At 44.9% G+C, this 26,238-nt stretch overlaps 1 protein-coding gene across 2 annotated transcripts in view; it reads right to left on the bottom strand.

Moving 5' to 3' along the window:
• NTN4 (netrin 4) overlaps positions 1-26,238 on the bottom strand; it is a 47,992-nt gene that overhangs the window by 4,935 nt on the left and 16,819 nt on the right. For both annotated transcript variants that reach the window (XM_027662368.1, XM_027662377.1), the window contains exons 3-9: positions 21,442-21,720; positions 11,190-11,316; positions 10,501-10,689; positions 4,147-4,363; positions 3,343-3,455; positions 2,123-2,191; positions 174-344 (exon numbers count right to left, since the gene is read on the bottom strand). In XM_027662368.1, the coding sequence (XP_027518169.1) occupies positions 174-344; positions 2,123-2,191; positions 3,343-3,455; positions 4,147-4,363; positions 10,501-10,689; positions 11,190-11,316; positions 21,442-21,720 (1,165 nt within the window). The remainder of the gene's footprint in view (positions 1-173; positions 345-2,122; positions 2,192-3,342; positions 3,456-4,146; positions 4,364-10,500; positions 10,690-11,189; positions 11,317-21,441; positions 21,721-26,238) is intronic.

Raw genomic sequence — 26,238 nt, 5'->3', positions numbered from 1 at the left:
TATGAATTCCAATCTGATGAAGACTGCTGTTGGAATCTAAGTGATACAACAGCCAGTAATTTTTAAGCAGCACTGGGATGCAATCTCAGCTCATTGGCATGAGGTGACAGAGGTGTGGGAATGAAATCTGTGTAAACGTGGTAGAGATGTACTGCTCAGGGAGTAAAACCTACCAGGATTGAGGATGGGACAAGTGCAGCCTCTGTTAGTCCACGATTCAGGGTAGAGTGTCCTCTTGCCCCGGAGGATCTTCAGCTTTGTAGATTTCAAGACTTTCTTGATCTTCACATTAACTTCTGCATGGGAGCCTTTGTCATGAGCTGACAAGATCTTTGTTTTGATCACTGGAAAGTCAGGAATTCAAAACAGGCATACACAAATTATTTACAGAGCTCCCTCTTTTTTTTTTTTTTTTTTTCTTTTTTCCTGGTCTAATGCAGGTGTCTGGGTGAAGCAGTGAGGACAATTGCTTCATTACAATGGATCTTCTTTGCTGGGGAGCCTGGGATCAGTTAAGCTTCCAAGAGAACACATACATCCTCATACCCAAGGGCAGAAATGCTGATGGTTGTTTTGGCCGTGGCCCGCGGACCTGCCACATGGGCAGCAGGAGAGGTGCAATGACCTGATTTTCAAAGCTTGTGAAGGTCCCATTTCCTCCCTGAGCTTAGCAAAAACTTTGGGTTTCTTAGCACTTTTGGAAATCAGCTGGATTTAGGGATGGACCTGGAGGCTTTGCTGGCCTTGGCCTGAGCAGCCAAGGCAGCAGGCAGGGGTGTGAGGACCTGTCGTCATTCCACTCTGGTGCTGGTCTTCCCACTTTGTGGAACTGCCAAATCCAAATACAGTGGAGGAGAACGAGATGTTGGTGGAGACTGGGGTAAAACATGCAGTACCTTGAGCTCACAGATACCCATAGGCACACTCCCACCACGTGGTATTCTACTGCTGAGCCCCTGCAGTAGAGAGGTGCAGGGCTCAGTTCCTCCACCTGACCATGCTGATGCCAACACTGGAAGATATCCCCATATGGTGGTGCTTTATTCAGCACCACACATTAGGAAACTCAGGGCAACCTCTCACAGAATGGCCTCCTGGAGCTCGTGATTGGCCCTGTATTTCATTTGTCTCTCCAGTTTAGCTGACACCTTTGCATGTTGAGTGACGAAAGGGAGGGAATCCTGAGTGCACTTTAGGTGTGATTTACGAACTTGGGGGTTTTGGGCCTTTTTTTTAATTTTGTATCTTTTGCAAGACTAAACACAGTTATTATTGTGGCCAGGAAGCAAAGTAAAGCAGAATCAGATTTTCTCCTAATATCACTAAGCCAGGGCAATATTTCAACAACTGGCAGCCCCTTGAACTCCCCTTTGTCAGTTGCTCCGCAGCCTGCAGAGGTATGGGTTATCTCTGTGCATTCTCAACTTCAGTATGAGATAAAACAGGTGTGAGAGACCCCTACAATACTGAAGGAAGGGAGTGCTGCACAGAGCATTCCTTGCTCTGCTATGGTATGAAGGAGACGGTTCGCTGGCACATACCAGAGAGGTCTTGGGAAACAAAGTTCCTCCTCTCGTTCATTTAAATCCAAGAGACACACAGACAATATAGATTACCCCATTGCAACAGCTGAACTTTGTTGACAGAGGGAAGTTCTCAGTGGCTGCCTGAATTGTTTTCTCCATGTAGTGCCTTCTGTGGTGATAACCATCCCTCCTTACATTTGGTGTCATTCAGACACAGTGATTTCCAGACTATGATTGAGGCACCTGGTCTACGGACAGTGTTTCAGTGATCTGTTTTTGGTAACAGTGCTTTATAGTCTGTCTTGGACCCAGACAACCTCCCAGGGACAATTCTGGCTCTTGTCCTCACATGATTTTGGTACAAGGGTATTTTGGTAGCAAGAGAGATGGGGAACAGAGCAAGATGCTTCATCCACCTTGACTTGGCACCATGATGTCTATATATTTTGGAAAGATCAAAGACATGCCCTTAGACTAAGTAGCCCTTGGGTTTGCCAGGATGGAGCAGTTCATGCAGTGGCATCTCTCACGCTTTACATACACTCTTGCACTGCCTTGCAGCATTTGCCTTTACAGCCCCCTCACCCGCAACTCACCATAGGTGTACTTCATCCCACAGAAGACCTTGGGATCCCCTAAAACTTGCTCTTTACATTCGCATTTACCTGAGGAAAGAGAAGAAAGCAAATGGCTGTGGATTGTACTTAAAAGAGAGGAGCATTCACAAGCAGGGCCCAGGACTTGTCAGAGGTTTCTCAAGTGGCCCACAAGCCCCATGCAAAAAAAAGCAATTTGCAACTATTTTCAGATCCCGAGTGAATATACAGCCTTAGTCCAGGGACAATTATTCCTTGTTTACAATTAGAAGAGAAGGGAAACAAAGGCCTTATTATTTTGCCTGGGGATGCAAATAACATGCGGTATTTTCCACACCGTAATGTACCAGACAAAATTTTAAAAGGAAATGTTGCAGAGGTTAAGGCAGATTAATGACTTCCGTGATCTTAGAACAAAGAATAACATGATATACTTATTTACGTTTAAAATGAAGTCGCCCAGACAAATGATGGAGCTTTCCCCTCAATTAACTCAATTATTGTATCTTTGAGATTTTATCATGCCTCTCTCTGAAAATGGAGGAAATGACGCTTGCCTGCTTGCATGCAGTGATTGCAAGGCAGGACAGCTTGATGCTGCGCTGTGGGGACAACCTGCCTCGCACCAACCTCACATAGCACCCACCTCCTGCAGGCTAGGGACACAGGAGGTAAATAACCTCCCCAGCTGAAGCTGAAATGCTAGACCATTTCAAATTGCATCATAAGGTGCAACTGATGCCAAAATTATTGTGGGTATCATGAAAATAAATTTCAATTTAGAAATTTCCTAATTACCTGCCAGCAAAGTGGTAAACTCCACCCTTTAAATAAAGTAGCTGGTTTGTCCAACATGTAATAGTTCTAGTGAATATAAAGATACCTTTAAAACATGATGGTCAAGTAAAAAAATGAGGGTATTCAGCCTTGAAAATCAGAGCTGGGACTGCAAATTCTTGCCTTACCAACAATGCTAAGTGCAGGCATTCAGCATGCAGCATCTGACTCACAGGTTTGCATGTCCTCGCACAGATGGGATGAGCCGTAAGGCTCCTCTGGCTCTTGGAGGGGAAGGAGATGGTCACAAGGACATTCCCTCACATGTTAGTGGGCGGATGTCCATCCCCTCCTGCAACTGCCAGGGTGCTAGCTACATGCCAGTGCAAAAGAATGGTGAGAGGAATTGGGCAGGTGAAACACATGCAAAACTACAGTCCTACCGGAGTGTCGGAGTGCTGAGAAGCCCTGCTCATCCTCCCAGCCCCAGGTGGGCTCGCTCTCGTTGAGCACTGCCTGGAAAGGAGGTGCTTCGTTGTGCCAGGTCACATCTGAGCTGTTGAGGGGAAAGGAAGACGGTCAATCTTCCTCCTGGAGCCAGCAAAAAGTAGGGCCACTACCAAGCCGTCCTCCACACACAATGTGACGGCATGTCTCGATGATGTTAAATGCAAGAGGTAGTTTTGGAAAGTGAACAGTTTGAGTGTTGTCAGAGTGGGTTATGAATCCATTTTGGGTTTAAAATATGTTATAGGGATTTATATATCATAAATATCCCCAATGTGGTAAAAAGAAGCAACATATAAGATTTGGAGTGTGGGGTATTATTAAAATCTGCTGTCTTCTAAAAGTCAGAGCTTGACTCCAAGTCCAACCTGCTCAACCTAAGCTGAGTTACAACAGCAACAATATTAAGCCTTTGGTGTCCACTAACTCAGATATTGCTGAGACCTATATTTTGCTTGTGGAGAGAAACAATTGTGAAGGTTATGCAAAACACCTGACACATTAACAACACAACTGAGAGCAAAAAATCCAACATCGCTGGTCCCTGGTGTGCCAGGCACCCAGGTGAATCTCAGCCTCACCTCCCATTCTATTCCCAGTTCTTGACCCTACCAAACCCAAAATATTTTTCATAATGGATATTTTCAGCCTGCGTGCCATGCATAAATAGTGCCTTCCCTGGAAGGAAGATCATGGAGGTATGGCAAGGCTGGGAGAGGGCACAAGACCCTCCAACTCACCTGCTGCTGTGGCAGTCGCCGGTGTGGGGGTCGCAGCTGCGGGCGCAGTCACAGGGGCGGCAGCCATAGGCTCCAAAGCCCCAGTAGCCAGGGAGGCAGTGGTCACAGCGGGGCCCTGCCACACCGGGTTTGCAGGGGCAGTCACCGGTGCTGGGGTCGCAGAAGGTGCGGGGGCCCAGGGGAAGCACAGCCGATCCCAGGGGGTGACAGGAACAAGCTGCAGGGGACACCGTGAGGGACAGAGCATCTGTGAGTGCACAAGTTCTGCAGGAGAAGGCACAGGAGATGCCTGACAAACCACTACTCTGCCTAAGGACACTGGTGGGGTTTCTGTGCTTTTTTTCCCCCTCACCCATACAAACCTGCACAGAGTCTCACTTTGGAATCTGTATTATTTTAACTTCTGTGAGCTATTTTAATTAATCAACCTATCCTGGTGTCATGTTATGTTTTGCCAAACAGGCCTTTATTACTTTCCTTACAGCATCTGGACTCTAGTCCAGCCAGATACCCGTGGATGTGCCTGGCTCACTGTGAAATTTAAGCAGCTGTGGGTGCTTCATTGCAAAAATGAATCAGAGCGTAATTGCTTTTTCAAGTAATAACAACTGTCTTGCATCCAGGAGGTTAAAAAACCCCCTCAGAACAGTCATTTTAATTAAAGTGGAGGCTGAGCATAAAGTACCCCTCTGTCTCCGTCTGATTTTTAAAGCCATCATTTAAAAACATTAGAAAAAAAGAATGAGGACACTAAAAGTTCAGAGATATGCTTTTGCATATACTCCAGAACATGGGTTTGCAGGGTGCATGTCAGAAATGCCAGTTGCTCTCCCTCCTCCCCCACAACCCCTTGCAGCAGAACAATACATTAGAAGTGTACTGGGACACACAGGGTTTAGGATGCCCTAAAACAGGTGGTGTGAAGTTTTCCTTGCCTGCTGCTTAGGATTTTTCTTTTGCATAAATGCAATTTATATCTTTTGCAAAACTACTTTCCCCCAAAGACATTAATATTTTCAAAGACCAGAAATACAGATATCAAAAGCATAAGCCAAACCTCTGACCACCTGGCCAGGCCAGCAGACAATGTGGTGACTTGTGCTCTCCTTTCCTCAGGGTTTGGTTCTCTGACCAGGAGACCATAGTATGATGAGTCTTGTGCATTATGGCAAAAAATTCCCTGCCGAAAAACTGTTGCCCAAAACTTCATTTACATAAAAACTGTATTTCCTGAGAAAATTTCTTCTGGAGGGAAAATTTTCACTAAATCCTAATACCAATCTTTTTATTTTGCAGCTGCAAAGGCAATAAAGGAGAAAAGCCACTGCAGGCAACACAACCTTTCTTTCTCTTAAAATACTTATTGCTGCACACATATATTTAATTTTGCTCTGACAACATTTTTGTGGTTTCAGGAATCTGACATACCTCGAGTATTGTTTCAAAATATTAAAGGATAGATTAATATTGGCAGTTAACTTAGAGGTGACTACTATTCCAACATCTTTGCCAAAGTAATCCCCAAATTTTCCCCACTCTTTCCATTCCCAAACAAATATAATTATATAAAATTAAAAGATTAGAAAGCCTCTCCACAAACTGCATAACTAGCCGCAGGCAGTGAACTCCAGTGCCTTTAATAGCATAGTTTTCAACAGCACTCACTGAGACTTGCATACCTTTCTCCTGAAGTCTGTGAAGTGTTTTACACCTGATACATATAGCCAAATGCTCTCTTGTCCTACTAGATGTGGTGGGTATTTCTGGCATTCCTCAGCCCCTTCAGGGGAAATATCAAGCACTTAAGGCTCTTCTATTCTCCCGTAGCCAAGGAGATAAACCCACTGCTCAGTGAGAGACTTGGTCCTGTTTCCTTTGAGTTTCAGCTGAGTTTTACAGACAACTCTGTTGGGATTGGAGCTTTTTATGTTTTAAAAAATTCTTTCACACAATTCTTTTCCTAATAGAAAATTTAACATCAGTAGCAACACCATGGTGAAGGAAGAATATTAAATTTACAAAGGCTGCTGTGAAAAATAGAGCAGTAAACTCACAGGCAAGTAAAAAGGCAACCAAAAATGAGAATGTAGTTGGCTATACTTTTAATAAAAGCCAGAAAGAGATTTGTTGTAAAGGTTGGTAATTTCTAACAGGCCTGCATACCCACTCCATGGACCCCATCCTTCCTGGCTGCTCCTCTATGATCCACCAAGGTGCCAATCTGCTTTCCAATGATGGCCAGCAAATTGAAGCTTTTTGCTCTTGCATCTTGGGTGGAGGCCCAAGATGACACTAAATGGCACTAATCTGAATGGTTGGGTGGCAAATTTTCAGCACGGTAAACATTTGTGATGGGCTGCAGTGGGAGCATGCTGGGCAATGCAGATATAAAGTGAAGCCCATCACTACACACCGAGCACAGAAATGAGACTCTAAAGCTCAAATGAGAGCACCATGTATCCCATTTGAAAGAAATTAATGAAACCAGGATAGAATGCTTCCATACTATGGCAAGAGTAGGAAGAAAAAGACTGCAGGACTGATTATATGATGTTTGGAAGCTGGAGCTCACGGGCAGCTGTGCTGTGTTGGTTTTAGACCCCATTTTCCTCCTTCCACACAATCTGCACAGATTGTAGGAGACCCATGTCCAGGAAGGTGAGAGGAGCAGCTGAGCAGCAGATAAAGCAGCTACAGACAGTGCTGAATGGCATTTCATTGTGGATACACAGGTGCAGAGTGCAAGACTCTCAGTGCAAGGCTTCTGACAGTACCTGTCTCATGAGCTGTGGCCACCTCACCAGGGAGGCTGGAGGCTTCCACAGCCAAGGGAGCTCTCGCGAGAGAAGGGCTGGGTGGGCACCAGCCTTGGACCAAAAGAAACCTTCCACAAGCTTGATCTTTTGCTTGCTTTTTGATTTGTAAGCAGAATTGCTAAAAATGCTGATTTACCACCCAGTATACATAGCAGTATTTTGCATGTGACTTCCATGCACATATGAATTAACAGCTGCCTGTCCCAGCATGGCATGTGCTGACTGGGAAAACCAGTGAGTAAGATGCCAGCAAAGCTGGATTTCTCCACCCTGGATTGGTGATACTGTTGTGGTTTCTTCACCTGCCAGCTAACCTTTCGAAATGACAAATATTTACCCTGAAAAACCTACATCTGAAAAGCAAAAACAAACGAGGCAATTATAAAACTCGATTTTATTGTCTGCAATTCTACTGTAGCTGAGGCTAAAAAATTCACGAGGATGTTAAAAAAAGGACTGATAGGTATGGCGGGGGGAAAGAGTCATCAGATTGGTGTTTTAAACATCAGAATGTCTCATTTTATCAGGTACACACCTTCTCCAGAGCAAATATTATATACAATTTTTGCCTACAAGAATCTTTAAAGTATCCTTAAAGATTATGGCTTAACAACTCCTTTATTTACTTTGACCTAGGTATTTTTAAATTTTCAATGGTTGAACAATAACGGTGCCTTGAGTCAAAGCAATGCCATGGCCTTCCCAGAAAGAATAATAGGGCTCCATGCACGTCTCTTGTTTTTGCAAACCAGTGCATGGTCCTTGGAAATGTTCCAGGCATAGGCTGTAATTGATCTTATATAATTTAATTTAACAGTCATTAGTCATTTTCTACGGCCCTGCAGCTGCCATCTCCCCCAAGATGCTGGGTCCCTGGGTGCAGGGAGAATTCCCAGCAGCAGGAGACCAGAAGTGAAGAGATGGAGGGGTCTCAGGGAGGAGTACATCTGTGAGGGTTTGAAAAGCCCAGAGAGAAATTGTGTGTGAGTTTGTAGTAATAGGCTCTCTGAAAAGAAAGAACTCAGATAATCCCTACATTTGTGGAACCCAGTTTGTGCTAGGAAAAGTTGTCTTCCTCGGATACTTTAGTACTTTATGCTCTGTAATTCATAAATACAGGAAAAAAAAGGGTGCAACAAAGTAGAGGTACTTTATGCAGAAGGTAAATAAATGTAGACTTTTCCTTACTGTACTCAAGAGTATCTTAGAGTTTTTGTCAAATGTATGTTATCTTTGGCTTTTAAATACCAGAGTTCAAGTGATACCTAGTGATCCATAAAGAGGCTGGATTGTTGCATTAAAGGGTAATGGGGGCACACGTGTTTTTCTTTTTTTTTAAATGCGGAAAGTGGAATGCCATGGGCCAGTGACTCAGAGATTAATGCAGAAAGCCAAGAGAACCAAGCACTGGCATATGTCAACAAAAATACTCATTAATCATCTAATCTCCATAGCTTCCTCTGGCCCAGAAAGACTAGGAGAAACTTTTTAATCAAGAACTCTGGAATTTGGCTAACATATAGCTAATTATGTGATCTAATGCCTGACTTCGTTAGCGACGGTTTAACTTGCACACAGGCACAGGCACACACACACACACTGTTGGCAGCCTTCCCTTCGAGCTGTGGCTGTTCTGCGATATGTTTCAAGACCTCTTGTTTCCATCTGGCTTTGTAAGGAAGGAGGCTCTGTGCTGGCCAGCTCAGGAGGTGCCATTTGACTTTCTCTTGGACCCTCCAAATAGCCACAGATTTTGAACTGGGCATTTTGGCACCTGGAAAACCCTACAATGAGTCCCTCGTGAAACTCCATCTCCTCAACGGACTGCATGAGATGACACAGGAGGCCACTCCTATCCCTTCCAAGGTGAAGGGTGGTGTTTTTAGGTGTCCAGAACACCACATTCAACTCAGTGCCAAAGTTTCACTTGGCCTCAATGGCCTCGGAAAACTGCGTGTTCTTCCTTGATGGGACCTGGCACATAATTCCATCAGGAATTACAACCCTAACAAAGGTACCAGAACCACAGTAAAAGCATGTTTCAGAGCTTGAGAGTCCCATATAGAATTAATTTCAGCCTTCTGTCTTGCATTATCTACCAGGTGTCAATTAATCCAATTGGTTCTTTTTTTCATCAGCAAGGATGAATCCCTGAGTTAGAAAAAATCATCAAGCCTCTGCTTATAGTCTAAATGCAAGACTTAAACCTGCTTTTCTGCTAATGAGACTCCAAAACCAAAGTTCATTGCCTAACTTCTGGAAACAATTAAGGAGGGAAAGTATCTGATGTTTCAGAGAAGGAGACTTGGAACTCTGATGTACACAAGTAGGTAAAGGAACTTTAAAAAGTCATTAAATTCACTGTTAAAAAAATTGTTTACATATTACAGCAGTGAAGTAATTATTTACATAAGTAATAGAGAACTGTGGTCAATTCTGTTTTCCTAAAGAGAACTAGGGTTGTAAAACAGGTGGTTCAGCTGTTGCTGCTCCTCCTTGCAATGAGTGAAGGGTAAACAGGAGGAAGACCTCTGTGACAGACTGGTGGGCTGCTGGGAATTTCAGGAGGATGGTATGCAGTGAGGGAGTGGGACAAAAGCAATTGTTCCCCACCCAACATTGAAGAACAAGGTGAAACTGCACACACCCTCCCAGCCTGGGGTGCAGCTCCCCACCACAGAAGGATTTCCTCTTAATTTAAATGCTGGTACTTCTCCTTGGGAGGAAGGAGTTGTGCTCAGTGTCTCCTCAAATAACATGGGCAGGGTGTCAGATTTTTTCTGTCACTTACAAAGGTTCTCCTTCAGATTTGGGTCAGTGAGGTGAAATTTGGTGAAGCCAATGGGTGGCAGCAGGCTCAGATAAGAGAGCATGCCTACATTCCATATTTGGCTGACCAATGTAACGTGATTTGCATGATTTGGGGATCCGGAGTCCCCCATGGTAAGTCACTATGCTCACAGTGGTCCCTGTGGCTTTTGGATTGCTGCTTTTGTTTGGGAAATATTTCATTTCACATGTGGCTGAGTCATTGCCTTTGGTCTGGTGGCCTTGGTGTCTCACTTTCCAAAGTATCAGTTAACTTGTCCCTCCATACCCTCCCGTCTGTCCCTCCATACCCACCTGCTGCTGCTGTGAACACAAACTGGTGGGCAATGCTATTTGTCAGCTGCACCCCTCTTGGCTGAGGCACCTGATTCTGAGGTTGCAGCGATCACCAAACAAGGTGAACACGAAAACATGATGCAGCTTTTGCTCTCCAAAAATAGCAATAGGAGAAAGTAAATTAATCATCTCTCTTCCTCTGCCCTCAAGCTACAGAGATCATCAAGACAGATTTGTCAACAGCATCTGCAGACTTTCACCCTGCAAATATCACCACTGCTTTTGCAAATAGCATCACAAAGGGAATTCAAAGAGCTCTCTGTCCTTCACTGAAGCCAGAAGATTGCTCCAAGGAGGGGCAGGAAGATCTCACCTTTCATTTGACACTTTCCCACTTGAGAAGTACTTCACTAGTAAAAGGTTTCTGACTTACGTTTGCAGGCATCTGGGGCAGAGAAGGGCTTCCTGAGGTCCCGGTAGAAGCCCAGCTTGCAGCGCTGGCAGTGCTGCCCTTCTGTGTTGTGCTGACAGTTGTCACAGACACCGCCGCTGCGATTGCCTGATGCCAGCCACGCATCCATGTCAAAATGACAAGTGTCGGCATGCCCGTTACACTTGCACGCTGAGATGAAGCCAAAGGGAATAGAAAGACTCATTAAGGCAGTGAAAGATATTGATTTGTAGAAGAGAGACACAAAAGCCCAAGCCATATTTTGGAATGGGGACTTGACCTGTGAACCTGTTCTTCACTTGTAGGCAAGGAGTATCATTAAATATTCATCCCTACTTCCCAGCCTCTAGAAGTGACATTTAAGAAAAAGTATTTTCTTTAACTCTTTTATTTCCAATACAGGTTTCCCAGTACAAGGACAGTCATAGATGGTTAGGCCAGTGCAGGGAGACAAAAACAGTGCAAAGAGAGCCATTCCTGCCACACAAACATGCGGTGGGTGCTGGGTAGAAGCGTGGCATTGGCTCTTCACGCACTGAGGTGCTTTGCAAGCACCTACCCACCACCCCAGTATCTGCTGCCTCTTGGAAACATGGGAGAAAGGCACACATGGAGGAAGCATTTTGCTCTGGCAGAGGCTCTGGAGACACTGTTCCTGACCAGCTACTTACACTGACACTCTTTGGGGGCTCCGGTTTTGCCATCGGCAGCCTGCCAAGGCTGGTCGTTGTAGAGCGGGGCACAGTGCTGGCAGTGGGACCCTGCTGTGTTGTGCTTGCACATGCATTTCCCATGGACCTAGCACAGAAAAGAGAGCAAGGATCACCCACAGAAAAGCCCAAAGAGTTTACAGGGTACAAGCAATGCCCACATACAGGCCAGCTAGATGCTATCACATACACAAGAAAGAGGGATAGCATAATGTCTGCCTTGATGTCCAGTGCAGCCAAGGACAAATATTCTGCAGTTACACTTTCAATTAGATTAGTATTTGTGGATCTGCATGTCCTGGTATTGTATAATCATACTTTTTTTTTTCTTTTTGGGATCTAAAAGGATCTTTAGAAGTTTCCAGGTGCAGCATGAATTTCCAGAAGAGATTAAAAAAAGCCAAGATTCAAAACATCCTTAGAAACACTGTAAAACCTTTCTCTTTTTCACCCTCCCAAACATGAATACACCTTTGCAGTACTGCAGGAATAGCACCCACAACCTCAGCACCTAGCTCTGTGTGCCCAGCCATCACCAACACAAATAAGTACAGGAAAAAAGAAATTCAACCCCCAGAAACATAAATATCTACTCATCCTAGGCAGAATTTTTGCCCCACAAAGGAAGAACCAAGTATAACACAAGGACCATGACTGACTATTCTCGGACATGTTCATGACAGATAATTTAACAGCTAGACAGCCCAGTGTAAGGAGGTAATTAGAGATGAAAGGCCAGCGTAGCACGCTTGGTGCCAGCTGCCCTGTCAGTCGCTGGCATTACTCACCCTGTTGGCAAATGCAAAGAAAACAGGATGTAGCCAGAGGGCACAAGCAGCTCAGCAGTGCCTGGATGCAGTGAAATGGAGCTCTGCAGCAGCATGGCTCTGCTGGCAAGGCTGACGGCCCTGCCTTTTCCCATGGAGCAGGACAGGTAACTAGCTACTGCAGCTATTTTGGTGTGTGCCTGTGCTTGCAGCTTTACTCTGCTTGACATTTTGCTTTTAAATACACAGTTCAGCTTCTCCTGCTGCTCAGCAGTGAGCCAGAGGCCTCAGTCTGCCCTGCTAGCATGGCCCTGTGCTCATGCCACAAGTTGGCCATAAAACCAGTGGAGCTACACCAGCTGCCATCTGCTTTTGGAATTGAGAGGAACAGAGGGCAGTTGAGGTGCCCGGTGATCTGGCCTGGAGCTGGGCAAGGCTTTAACTACTACTGGAAAACTCTGCCTTCCGTAGTATTTAACTTGCGGTTTTACAAGTGCGCTGTTCCTAACTGCATGACTTGCTGCTGGGATTGCCACAAAAAAGGTTCCTGTGAAAAACCTGAACAGTAAACAAAACAGAAGAGGACCTTGAACATGTTGTAAACGGCTCCTGCTTGTTACCTTGGTACACAGACACACAGACACACACCACACACACACACCTGGCTGATGATAACTCTCTGATTTATTTACTTTCAATGAATAGATTTCAGCTGGTATCTCACAGTGGTCAGATGTAACCCCTCCGTACAGACAAAATTTCAAAATGTACCTTGAAAGTCCTTCAAAGACTCTTCAGCAGCAATGAAAATAGCAAAACCTTTCATTCCTGCCTTATTAAAATGTCTAGATCATCAAAGGAAAATACAGAACAACAACTGGGCTGTGTAAGCAATGGATAGATACAGATGGAATCAGAATGCACAAGCATCTAAGCTAAAGTGAAAATACATTGTTTTCTGCGCTATTTGGCCTCATTGCAGGTATCCGTTGGTCTCACTGCAGATACTAGATGGTCTGTCTGGCTTATTGTATTTATATATGCTTAAATCTGTGCTAATGTTTGAAAAGAATGAGAAGAAAAAAAAGAAAAGAAACACCAAATTTGTGGGGGGAATATTTAGTTCTCAGAGTGTGTCTTGTGTTTTCATATTTTCATTTTTGCTACCACCTACAAAATGTTCTTCAAACTCACTTTCTTAAATTACAACTCTTCGATAAATTTCTCTCTCTCATATTTTTTAGGCAAGGTCTACACACAGATCGATGTTACAGGGTCACTTCACACATATTTAAAAGTATACACCTGCATGGAAACAGAAAATGGCTAAACCTGAATTGGTCATAAGGTCATCATCATCTGGTGGTTTTGATGGAGTTCTAACTCTTTGATGCCATTTCTGGTAGGAGTTTCTTGCAAGCCCTTTGGCCATTGAGTAGTTAAGGCTAAACAGGTTGTACTAGCCTGAACCAAATCTGTGGCAGAGAAACCCTTCAGAAATCCTTCCTCACGGAAGTGTCCCAGCTGTTAGGATAGAGGGACCCATCAGACCCAGGACATATGTGATCGGGAAGGAAAGCTGACCTGAGTGAGTCGGAGGGTGCCATGGTCAGAACCAGATGGTCCCCCTTGGTGCTTTGAAAATCATGATGACAAAGTGAGAAGGACATGGGAGAAGAATTGCAAACAGGGGTATCTCTCAGACACTGGGACACTTGGGATTAGTCTCCCCCTGCCAAAGCCCACAGCCTGTAGCCTCACCCCCCAAATGCAGCTTCCTCCTTGCCAAAGCCATACAAAGAATCAGTGGGACCCAATCAATCAGACAGAGGCTGCTCAGCATTAATAATCCAAAAACTCAGCTGAAACTCAGCAGCACCCAAGAAACTCTCAAAAGGTTAACCATCCTAAGACACCAGCACAGAGAGATGCAAAATCCCCCGCTGAGGAACATTCACAGTTCCAAAGAGTAAGAGCTCACATTTTCTGAAAGCCCAAGTACTGTATAATAGAGCATGCCACATTGCTGGAATAAAGGGAGGTGGATGAAAATAAAACAGAAGAGGATGAGTATCCCAAGAACCTGCTGTGCCACCATTAATTTGGCATGCAGAGCTAATACGTAAGCCACTGAATAGCTGTGCACCAACATATTAATATTAATCTGTATGTGAACTCTTAAGAAAAAGGTTTCATAAAACTTAAAAACTGTTGCAGCAATGGAAAGCTTGTGGGCTCTCAGATGCTGTGGCAAGGAGAGCTGCAAAAGAGCCAATTTGGAGATGATGCAAATCAAGCCAGCTGGTGTTTAGATAGCAGCAGAGCACGGCATGATGCTCCTAGTATTGATTGCTTGTAAAGCTCTGATGCACCTCAGCTCAAGGAAACAAATGATCTCCTGAAAAGCTTAAAAAAATACCCTAATAGCATGATTCTCATGTCTGTGTAAAGGCAACTGTAGGACCAGCACAGAGGCCTGGAGGCTTGGGCTCCCCCGCTGACTCGGTGGATGCTGTCGCAGCTGGGTCAGGAGGAACCACATGTTACCAGTCCTTATCAAAAGGGTGCTCCTTTGCAGTTTCTTTTCCTCAGGGTTTATCACAACCAGATGTGTCAGTGTCTTCCTCGACTGTTCCCTCCCAAACACAGATCCCACTGTGGATCCTGCACCCCCTTTGCTCTCCTGGGCATGGCCCAGCACGACTGTTCAGTAGCCCAGCCTGCCATGCACGCTTTGCAAACCTGTGCAACCCTGCTCACTGCTCCCATCTCAGTGGGATTCATGTTTGGGTGAACACACACAGAGGCATTGGATGCAATAGCCCAGCTGATCCTGCTTCTGTACCACATGCAGCTACCCAGACTCCAGTCTTTCAGAGTAAGCTTTGGAAAAGGCAGTAGGGTTTCCAATTCCAATGGTGCTGTGCCTCTGTAGTGGTGCTACTTAAATGGGCTTGACACCGAGAAAACTTTGCCTCTCCAGGGTCCCCCCAAGTCTCACAGTGGTCCCAACCCCTCTCAGCCAGGCAGAGCATGGAATGCAGACCCACTAAGGAACAAGCTGAACAGCTAAATGGGCAGTCAAACCAGTGAGGGGAGGGAAACAGGGTCTAACTGCTTGTTTTTCAGTGCAACCATTTAGTTAGTGCCTTCTTTTCCCTATTCCTTTTTCGTAGATGTTTAATTAAAGTTGGAGCCAGGTGCTTCAAAAACCTTGCCTCAGGCTGATGTATTTATTCTCTTACAATAGCATTATAATGACCTCCCCCCAAAAGAGCTCTGCTTTAGAAAAAAATATCTCCATCCTAGCTTTATCCCATTGAAAAAAATATCTTTTTTCTTCTACATAATTCCAGCTGACAGAAACATTTTTACATGTTGGAAGCAACAAAAGAAGGTGAAAATTAGCAAACCCTTTGTTGCAGCCCATAGGCAGACGTTATTTCCTTTAGTTATAAAGAAATACTCTGATAGCTGGAAACAGGAGAAAGACAGGACAAGAAGGGGTAATACAAGGAAATGAGAAGTGGTGGCAGATGAAAAACAGCCGACAGACTGTCTACAGTGAGTAAAACTAATGCCTGTAAGAGCTGTAGGAGGGCCAGTTATAAGACTGCTCTGCCATGTAAACACCCTGTCATGCCACAGAGCAGCTGGGAGACGGAGCTAAGAAGCCAGCCCAGTAGCTCTTCTGGGACTCAAGGTAGAGTGGGGAAATGATGTACCTGGCCTCCAAGATTTCTCCAGCATCTCAGCACATTCCTGAAAGCAGAATGTGATCCCTATGCACTGACAGGGAAAAGAGGACGTTTTATCCTCCCTTTTCATTCACCTCGACTTATAGTTAACTGTAAGGCGTACCCACCAGGGTCATTATGGAGCATTGCTAAGTACACAAACACAATTCCCAGTATGTCTCATCCCTTTAAGCATTCACATGGCTCTTGACTCATTTAAGCAGCAAAGCCTTCTTATACCATTTTTCATTTTGTCATGGGGTCTTTATATCCCAGTTCACTTTCACACTGTTCCCCTTCTTAGCTTGACAGCCCCGTTGCAATGTCAGTCATTAGAGGGCACAATGCAAACAGTGTTACAAAAGTTGCCTTCTGCAAGATAAACGAGTGTCTGATTTCTCTATACAAAGACAGTTGCTAGGGCATGCTTCCTTCCAGAGCCTTTTGTTGCCGAATTGTAACCTTCTAGCGCTTCCTTTCAGATTGCAAATACATAGGTTTTTTTCTTTAGTCAAATCCTATAGATTACTTTTCCGTGCATTTATCATGTTCCAAAATGTTGAGCAGTGACAAAGAAATCCTGCATTGAGGGGAAAATGCTTTCAATATCCTGTTATGAATTGATTTATATTGCAAGAACTCACTCACTATACGGAGTCCAACACAAATGCACACTAAAAGAAAATCAACCAAAGACCTGATAGTGTAAATAGCCTAAATGGCTGGGAGGGGCAACTGCTTTGAAGAGAATTTCTTTGTTGGAACTGCTAAAACTGTATTTTTTTTTCACTTTCTTGGAAAATGGGCATGATATCAGCCTAAGGGAAAATCACAGCATTCACACTGAGTTTCTAACCACATCTTTTAAACTGTGTTGCGCTCCAACAACTGTGCCAGTTTTAGAACCAATGCCTACTGGCTGCTGTCAGCACACGGGGAGGTATTCTTTTCCCAAAGCACCAGACAACCAAATTTATGCATGAGAAAATTCTCATATCCTACCTCGTTCTTGTGAAAGAATACAAAGCCTGTTGTCCAGGGTGTGGGGGCTGTCTGGTGGGGTTTTTTTAATTCCTTGTACAATAGGCTTCTGTCAGTGTTGCTGTAGAAGACCTTGAGCATCTTTTGATGTCAGTAGCACGATAACAATTTATAACAGCCACTGGGCTACCACACAGGAAGGGGGAGGAATATTCATCCTGCCTGACTACACAGAAGTGCTTTAGCACAGTACCTCAGTCCACCCAGAATCCCAACCATACTTTATCATCCCACCCCTTCAAAACTATAGAAGGAGCCTGGGGAGATCAGCTGGCTAACTTGGGTACATCAAATGCATACCTAAAACTAGGTGAAGCATATCTGGGATTTGGTGCCTAACTGTAGGGCAGTTGCCAGAAATCAAACTCAGATGTATTTATGGACCAGGTTCCCAAATGGGTCTCTCTGCTCAGCCTAGAAAATAAAGCACAGTTCCTGGAAAAGTCCTTGATTTACACTGACACAGCACTTTGGACTACTAAAGAAGCATACAAGCGTAATTCCAGCAGTGCTGTTTCGGCATCGCAGCAGCACCACACCAAACCATGCTTTGGGTACATGTTTTAAGTCCACTGAAGCTTCTTCATCGCTAAGTTCTAGTTCCCCATTTCCTTTCTTCCAAGCAAAGATGGCTGCTGTATCATGTTATTAAAACTGTCACAGAGGAAACAAGAGAACAAGAGGATGAAGAAAACTGGACAGCTTCATTTGTTCCCATTGTGTTCAATGCAGGTGAAAGAGGTAATGGATGAGGGGAAAGGAAGGACAGAGTGGGAAGCATTGTGTAGTTAATAATAGTAGATTATCAATGATATAATGAAGTCATCAATTGATAGTGGATCTCATCTCATGGAGGTAAAAGCAGGAAGCACTAGCAATGACACAGCCCTTTAAGACTGATAATTCATGCCACCCGTGAAAACCACTAAGCTGTTGGCAGGACTCTGCAGTCAGGGAGGGCCACGGAGTCTCTGAGATGGATGAACTCTAGCTCTCACTTTGAGACAGAACTGCATGGCCAAGGTGAGGTATCTCTTGGTTTGCTTTCCCCATTTCGGAGTCCTAAATTGCAAGATCCTACTTATCTTGAGGCTTGCACGACACTCACATCTCCTCTTGTATGACACTTGCTACAGTTGAGAGCAGGCCATGGGGATGCTTTAGCAGGTAAGGGGCCAAGCATGCACAGCAATGGCTCCATGAGCACAAGCAAAGGGTGAGAAGATCCTGCACCACAGATCAGAGGAAAAAACAGACTTCTCATGGCCACTGAAGATCAGGAGGGATCTCCCATGTGCGTGAATTAATTTCTCTACTCATGTTTGTGGTTTGCCATGTAATGTAGCTCACAAACTGATCAACTGCTTTGCAAAGTATGGTATGAGGTCTGTTTGTCCATGCGCAGTTTTTTCTGGGTATGCATTGGGCTGTTGCTGATGAGTTTTGGGTAGTGACCCTTAGAATAAATTTGGGAGACATAGGAAAGAGAGAAAGTGTATCTGTATCAACCCTGTCTGTAGTACACAAGTGTACAACAAGGGACAGTGAGTATCATACTACTCATGAGGAGCAGCCCTTGCCATCCTTGGAAGGCAGCCAGGGCTTCTCTGTAGTCTTCCTGGGGAGCTCATGGAGATATACCCTCCCGTAGAGCAGAAGTCCCACCTGTATTTTGAGCAGAATTCACCTAAAGGCTGACATGGCATTCCTGATACTCAAACAAAATCAGAGCTTTCCCACATAAATTTCATTCTCTTTTAGGAGAAAGAGTGAACAGGGGAATTGCCAGCAAGAGAGGAGCACCACAGAGAGTTTTGCAGCTGGATGGTGGTGAGGGCAGAGAAACAAATCTCTTTTCTTATTAGTTCTTGGCTACTGTTTTTTGCTGTTAGGGTTAATGTGAAATATTCTCACAGTGAATGTCTGGACTCTGTAAAGTCCAACTTTGCTTTGACTTGACTTGGATTGCAAAGGAGGTTATCCCACCCCAGTGAATGGAGCTAGAGCTGCTTCTGCTGGAGTGGAAGGAGGCCCTCTTTGTCCATGAAGCCACTGTCTGCATCCCAACTCCATACCCTAACAATGTCCCGGGTCAGTATTATCTCATGGGTAAGTGGACTTCTAGCCTCACTTCAGCCATGCACAATATTTACCTTCAAAACTGTCCGTTTCTCAACTCATGGATGCCCAGACCTCAAGAAAAAAATGCATCCAATGGGAGAAATCCTGCAGCAGTAGGCTGGGCCAATGTCCCAAGCTGAGTGGAGCATCCTGGCTTCTTGGGTCAGGACCCTGCACCAAACTTGATTGAACAGCAGCCCACAGCATCCCCACAACCCCATGCTGTTTTGCCAGATTCTCTCTGGGTGAGATGGCTGAAATGCTTCTGGTTACTTCACAAGATCTGGCCAAGACCTGGCAGCTATGCCCAGTGCTGCCATGACACCCTGACTCACTGCCCAGAGCAGCCCAAAAGAAAAACAAATATATCATGTCTGAGTCTTCCACTAGGCAAGCAGGGGTTGAAACTAAGCCTGCAGTTAGGATTTTGCCTGTACACTGAGACCAAGTAGAGGGTTAAGAAAACTTACACATATACTTTTTTGAAAACTTGGGGGCTTTTTAAAAGGATTTTAAACTTCCTTAAATTTTGATGTTAACTCTCTAACTTAGGGGATATTCTTCTTGAGTGCTCCGGTCTAAACAAGCAAAAAACCAGATTTTATAATCACACTGTGAAATAATAATGTGCTTCCCAGCTTTTGTTGTCCTTGGTTTTATAGTGAAGGTTCTGCTAAAACCCCAGATAGAAACAGTTACATAAAGACTAGATTGAAGTCCCCATCTCTCTCTTGAATGACTGACCATAACGCTTCAGAATTATATTTTCCCTGAGTTTTTCAGGTGAAATGTACAAATGTGCACCCTCTCTGAAATCCTAACCTTTTTTCAGTAGTTTTCTGACTTCTCCCAGCTAAACAGCCACGAACACCACAATCTTTCATCCCTTTTCTATTCATTCACACACACGTCTTCCTATCATCTTGCAAATAATCTTCTCTTCCAGTCCTGAAGCAATGCACTGGCAAACTGCAGCCTGGTATGCATGAGTGGGTTGCCACTGCAGTTCCCGAATAGCAGTAACCTCGTGCCAAGCAGGAGCCTGGCATGGGCAAGGCTCAGTCAAAACTACCTCAGTCCTATAATGGAAAAAGTGGTATTGGGAGAGGAAACCTCTTACCACTCCTTCACCCTCCCTGCAAACCATGGGGCTATGCCACCCCGACACTAACACATATCTCATGGGAGATGCAGAATAAGCTGTATGACACAGTAAATGAGTCAGCCTTACTGTAGAAATATCATCTTTGGGACTCCTGCCACATAAACATTTATAATCAGAGTTGAATTTCCCCCTTGGGGCCAGCGCAGGGGCTTGTTGCTATTTCTTGCTTTGGTTTTCAGTGCGATTTTGGCACTTACTTCCTTCCCACAGCACTGCCTGTTACCTGCTCACTATCCTTTCCATACTATAGCCATACCGGAAGCCTATTTGGCTGCAGGCTCTGTTACAACTCTCACTGGTGCTCCAGGGCACGCTCCCATGCAATTGTATCCCACCAAAATAATCCTGAGCACAGCACTGTATGCTTTCAAATTGGTGTATTCTCAAGACATTGCAAGACTAGCAGTATCAGAAGGGAAACATGCTGTTGGCTTCATGTCTGAGATAGTAATTTAAGTGAAATGAGAGTTCCCCGAAGAGCTGGACTCCTTAGCTTGAGTAACTGCTTTTTTTTTTTATGATCTGTTCCCTTTCTAACATTATTCAGCACAATATGTTTGGTTGCCCCGGCTTTCCTTACTGCTCCTCTGCCAGCAAATCCAGGGTTTTCTGAGCCAACGTAGATGGGCAAAAAGGACAAGATGTGCTGGGGGCAGCAAGTGTCCCTGAACTGGCTGGGTGCAGGCATGCCATGCCACAGGCATATGTCAGCTGCTGCTGTGCCCATCGCCTCCTCAACGGGTTAGTGGCTCTTGCTTCCTTGGGACATGGGCGGACTGGGGTTTAGGTCTTGGTGGGTCCCAAGGCATTTGAGCTCAGAGCTCTTGCGATGAAGTCCCCTTGAAACCAGAGCACAGGGTGTTCATCCAGAGAAAGGTATTGCAAAGTGCATTAGAAAGCCTGGGAGTGAGAGTCAAAACCAAGCTCTCTGTCCCCTTGGTTCAGGACCCAATCTAATATCTGAGGATCCTCCAAAAGCAATGGCAGTCACGTGATCCCTAGTACCTTCAGAGAAGCTCTCCTCCTACTTTGTCAGCAAAATGCCTCGCATTTATTATCTTTTAGATATTGTGTTATTGCAAGTTAGCATTTGGGGGAAGATGGGAGTCAGCAATTTAATTTTTTTAAGGATCTACCTAAAATAAACAAATTATAGAGGAGCACCTTTGAAGGATGAGAGTCCCACACCAAGGCACAAAGGAAGTTCAGTGCTTCAGCCCCATATGGAGACCACCTCCTTTGTAAAGACCATTTCTGCCCACTGTGCTTGGAATTCAGGGCATCTCTTGTCAAATATCGCATACTTGGACCTATACCATCCCTTACTATTTTTAAAACTCTGCTTTCCTGCAGTTCAGACATTGTTGGGTGCATGTACATACCACATGGAAAACACCAGCTGCCTTGATGGGCTTGAATCCCGCAACAGGGATGCAGTGGTCAGCATGGCCATTGCAGAAGCAGCTGCCCTTCACGATGAAGTCATAGATGGCAAAGTGCAGGGATGGCGTGGGCTGTGGGGTCTGGGGGGCCGGGAGGCAGGGGCAGCCCTGCCGCTCTAGCAGCCGCACTCGCAGGTTGGTGATCTTCAGCTGTGCCTGGGCTTCCACACTGTAAGGGTCCTCTGCGGCGTAAGGCGGTGACAGGGCTCGGAATATCACCTGGGCAGAGAAACACAGCAGGTGAAGCAGAAAGGAGAATGTCAGCCCGCCTCACAGTGGGCCACGAAGTGTAATGGTAATGAGAGCATCCTCTGGGAGCATACACCAGGTTCTCATGATGCTCTTCCCCCTCCACAAGCAGTGGGAGCAGCAAATCCACCCCCAACCCAGTGTGCACCAGATGATCCCCTGTGATCCCATATGTCCCTCTCCACAAGAAATACGGACCCTATGGGTGTGCAGTTATGTTTCACCATTAACTTTAATCAGAAGTGGGTGCCAATGCTATGTGGTATGGCCCAGCACAGGGACCAGCTCTCCTGCAGGTGATGCTCAGATGGGGTACTCTACATTAACACTCCCTTCCCCAGAATGGGTGTATTTTTTAACAAATACAGCTCAGATTTCCAAATATTTGGTTCCTATCAGTCCCGGGCTATTTCCTAGTGGAAAAGTGATTAGGTATGGCAATTAGTACAGCAAGCTGATAGTCAAGAAAACTGAGATAAGAAAGAAAGAAAAGTGGGGGGCTTCCAAAGTTTAAACAAATACTTATCAGTCATTCTTTAACTTCAGTCTGATTGAATAGGTAAATATTGGCTCAAGGTGAAAATTGAGAGCACTAGATAAAAATAACCAATTTTCTTGAAAAGGTTTATTTTAAAGTTGTTGGTCTAGCTGCCTACAGTGAGAAATCAGAAGCAGTATATACTTCATATGACTACGATTGGCATAAAACAACACATTTATAACACATGTAATTAGTTACCGGTACATTTAACTTACAGGGACACTTTCAGATTAGTTAAATTGCTCTTCACTGAACAGCCACTGAAGGCTTGATGAACTACAGTGTTGATAAACAACATTCAATCAAGTCGTTTGAGGGTGTGATTCAGCCTAATGACTCGATGCACCACTCCCAGCAGTGACTTCAAACTGCCTCAAACTACCCCACTGCCCTGCTGATAGCCACCCATGCCACCCAAAATGTCAGCCAGCCTCTTACAGACAGCAAGGAGGTGTGTGGCATCGAAGGGTGACCACTGTTTCTTGCCTGGTGAGAGGCAGGGCACAAACCTGCTGCTATCGCTGTCAGAGATCACAACCCCTAAATCCACTCCTCCCAAAAGAAGCGGCTGATATGCTTCAGCTGATAAAGGCTTCTATTTTATTTGACCAGGATTCACAGATCCTGGAAATAATGACTGCAGTGCTGCCAGCTGGCCTGCCCGCGTGCTTTGCCTACCGGCTGCTGCCTCCATCAGCGCCACCACTGCTGGCACCGCTCCTGGCCAGGACCTGGCTTTTCTCCAGAGCTGCCAGAATCCAACCGGAGGAAGCTTTGTCTCAGCCTGGAAGGAGATTTAGCCCTTGTTTTGGAGCTAAATGGTGGCAGCATGCTTTTGCGTGCCCCGTCAGCCTGTCAAGTACAGTTGCGACCAGCATGGTGGTGACAGCGGGGCTCAGGCGTGCTGGAGCTGGGTGTCACATGCTGGCAAAGACATCACAGCAGCAGTTCTGCACTGCCATCCTTCAAACCCTCCCTCCAAAAGGTATTTGAGCATCTTCTGCCAGAAAGACTCAGATATGGAGAAGGTTAACCAGGAGAGGTGGTCAGAGGACAAGGCTGGTGAGCAGCACATCCCTTGTGCAGAAGTGTTGAGTCTGATGAGGGGTATTAATAAACAGTAACACACTTCAAAAGATTTTTTTGTTTCTCCTTTCTTCCAGGAATATACAGAGTTTTTTCTGCTTTCCTAAAATAAAAATATAGAGCAGGTATGAATAGAAATGCAAGCAAACCCAACTATCAAGTCTTGCACCTCTTCCCAAGGTTTCTTATTCACCCAAATTTAAATCAACATCATTCTGATCACACTTACTTGCTACTGGCTTTGTGAACACACAATCCTTTCAGTATGGAAAGAAAATTCCTTGGGATACATCCAAACTGGTGACATTGATTTCCTTTTAGTGAAGATGATAGAAAATGATAGGTCAAGGATTCTTCAGTAAAAGCTAGCATTTTGGGTTTCTTGCTATTACATAAATTGCATCTCAGAGAGTTCTTTGTTTGTCCTTGTTCAGATGAAAGCAGGGAAGGAAATACACAAATAAGAACAATTTATGCTAGATGGAGCCCCAGACTTTCCTCTCATGTTATTGGTTTTCCTTGTTTATCTATCCCTGTTTAATGTGACTGATGCTTGTGGTTCTAGCAAACACAATCGCAGCACAGAAATCAATAACCCCAAGTGTCTCTGCACTGAGAGAGTTAAATCTTGTCTGTGTGGAATTCAGGGGGAGTTATGCTGCTGATTTCAATGGAGCCAGTATTCCAGCTCAGATCTCTAAATGCTACAAACATTTCTTTTTATGGCTACGTGAAAACAGTGATACTAAACATGAGCCCTATCTGTAATTCCCAAGGGCTGTGGGCTCTCAGTCACTTCCCTGCGGCCGTCCTGTATTGCTCCATCTGTGTCCAGCAGCCCTGGCCCTGGTTTCAGAGCCACACTGCACCCTGCAGCAGTGTAACCTAATGGGGTAAGTCTAGCATCACTGCTGCCAAGACAGTAAAACATCTTCATCCCTCCATCCCAGACACTAGGAGCTCTGCTTTAATAAAATACAAACTGGTCATTATAATATGTAGAACACCATACAAATAGCAATGCTCTGCTCTGACCCAGCAGATTAAGCTGGAATTCTACAAGCTCCCAGACACTGCATAATAAGGTCAAGGACATGTTTCCCAGCAGGATTTCCCTGTTCAGTCATTAACATCACTAATTTTTCCTAGCCCATCTCAGGAGTCAGCACACTGCTGTGGCTACACTGCCCTCATACAGCTGTTTTGAGTTTGCACCCCTATGCTGCCCAGCACCCCAGCACCAGGTACACACATGAGCAGTGCCAAATTTCCTGCTTTTACCTCTTCTTGAGCTTTTCTGTGCAATTGTCCCAAGAATGGGATAGGCACAGGGCTGTTCCTCTCTGTGAATGAACCATGGTTTGCACAGCAGACCTGACTGGGTTTTCACATTTCTGATTCTTCTAGCTACCACAGTCAGAGGTCTCCTCAACCAAAATATTGTTTAGTTTTAAGAGTGCAGGGGAAGTGTGTAGGAACAATTTGAAAAGAACACTTTGTCAACATGTACGTGCATCTGATGATGCATCTTTGTGGTGCTACTGGGTAGGAATCCCACTGCCCATCTATGATTCTGTTGGGCCAGTGCTCACCAGCTGCTCTGGGACACTCATGATGAGGTGTCTAAGACAGCCATAATTTCCTCTTTTCAACAGCTTTCCAAAGCCTGCTGGTTTATCCTGCTAACACCACATAGGTGTGCCAGGCTCAACTCCTCAGTGGCTCTGTCACCACAGTTGTGGTCTTGGCTGGTGTGCAGACATGTCATGTCTACTTTTTAGTTCCCTCTTGCCCCCTGGAGAAATTATTTTCACAGAGCAAGGCCTTTGCCAGGACATAGCTCTGCCATGCACAGGGGAACACAACCCTTTGGTGGTGGCGCAATGGCATCAGAATCCAGCCATCTGCGTGAAGCAAGTCTCAACAGGAAGCACCCCATGGTGACCAGACCTTTCCACTCAAATCTGTCTCTGTCTATGAGGCTTACCAACAAAATGTCAAAACCCATCACTACAACATTAGGTAGGCAATGTGACTTACATGGTAGTCAGTACCACGTAAGATAGCAAGGGCTGGGAAGCCTCGATCTTTATATCAGCAGCTCTGAAATGTACGTACTAATTAAAAAAAAATTATATTTTGTAAAAGAAGTCAGAAGTAATACATTGAAACCTCACAGCACTTCTATACTTTACATGCCATATTATATATCAGAAAGTTATTTTCATTTCCAGTGTTGCTAGCTCACCATAAACCTTACGATATTTGGGATTCTTCTTAAACACAGTACCAGGAATTGAATCTTTATCTCAGCTTCCATTTAAAATTAAGTATCTGGCAATATCTCACATCTGAGCACAAATGTCACAAACCAGGAGGCAAACAAAAAGAACCACTGTCTTTATAAAAGAAATTTTCTAGTATTTGGGGTAATGTTCCTCCAACATCACACAGAATTATGCTGTTGGATCCCATGTCCTATAAATGCAATGTCTGCATGAAGCAACAATAGAGGAGTGATTTACAAGTTGCACAGGGATTTTTTTGGTGTGATAGTGGTCTTTCTACATAGCCAAACAGGAATTGTAGTCTGCAATCCCTGAGTGAGGAATGTTACTGCTATACCTCAAAAGGGTTGGGTTCACCTGACCCTCTTGGTATAATGCCTGGTGGCAGCAGGTGGGGGTCATTCCACTCCCAGGGGAAGCCCATTTCACTCACAGGGGAGCAGGAGTGGATACGCTGTCCTACAGCGCCTTGCAAACGCCATGGAGTAAAAATATTCTGCTCTTCAGCCAGATCACTGCAGCTGTCTGGAGTTTGGGCACATCATTACAGAGACACCCTCTATCAGTTTCCAC

Source organism: Corapipo altera, unplaced genomic scaffold (assembly GCF_003945725.1).
Source record: "Corapipo altera isolate COAL_440 unplaced genomic scaffold, ASM394572v1 1, whole genome shotgun sequence".
In the NCBI taxonomy this organism is placed as follows: domain Eukaryota; kingdom Metazoa; phylum Chordata; class Aves; order Passeriformes; family Pipridae; genus Corapipo; species Corapipo altera.
The sequence above is the reverse complement of the archived record's forward strand: the minus strand, read 5'-3'. Positions and strand labels throughout refer to the sequence as shown.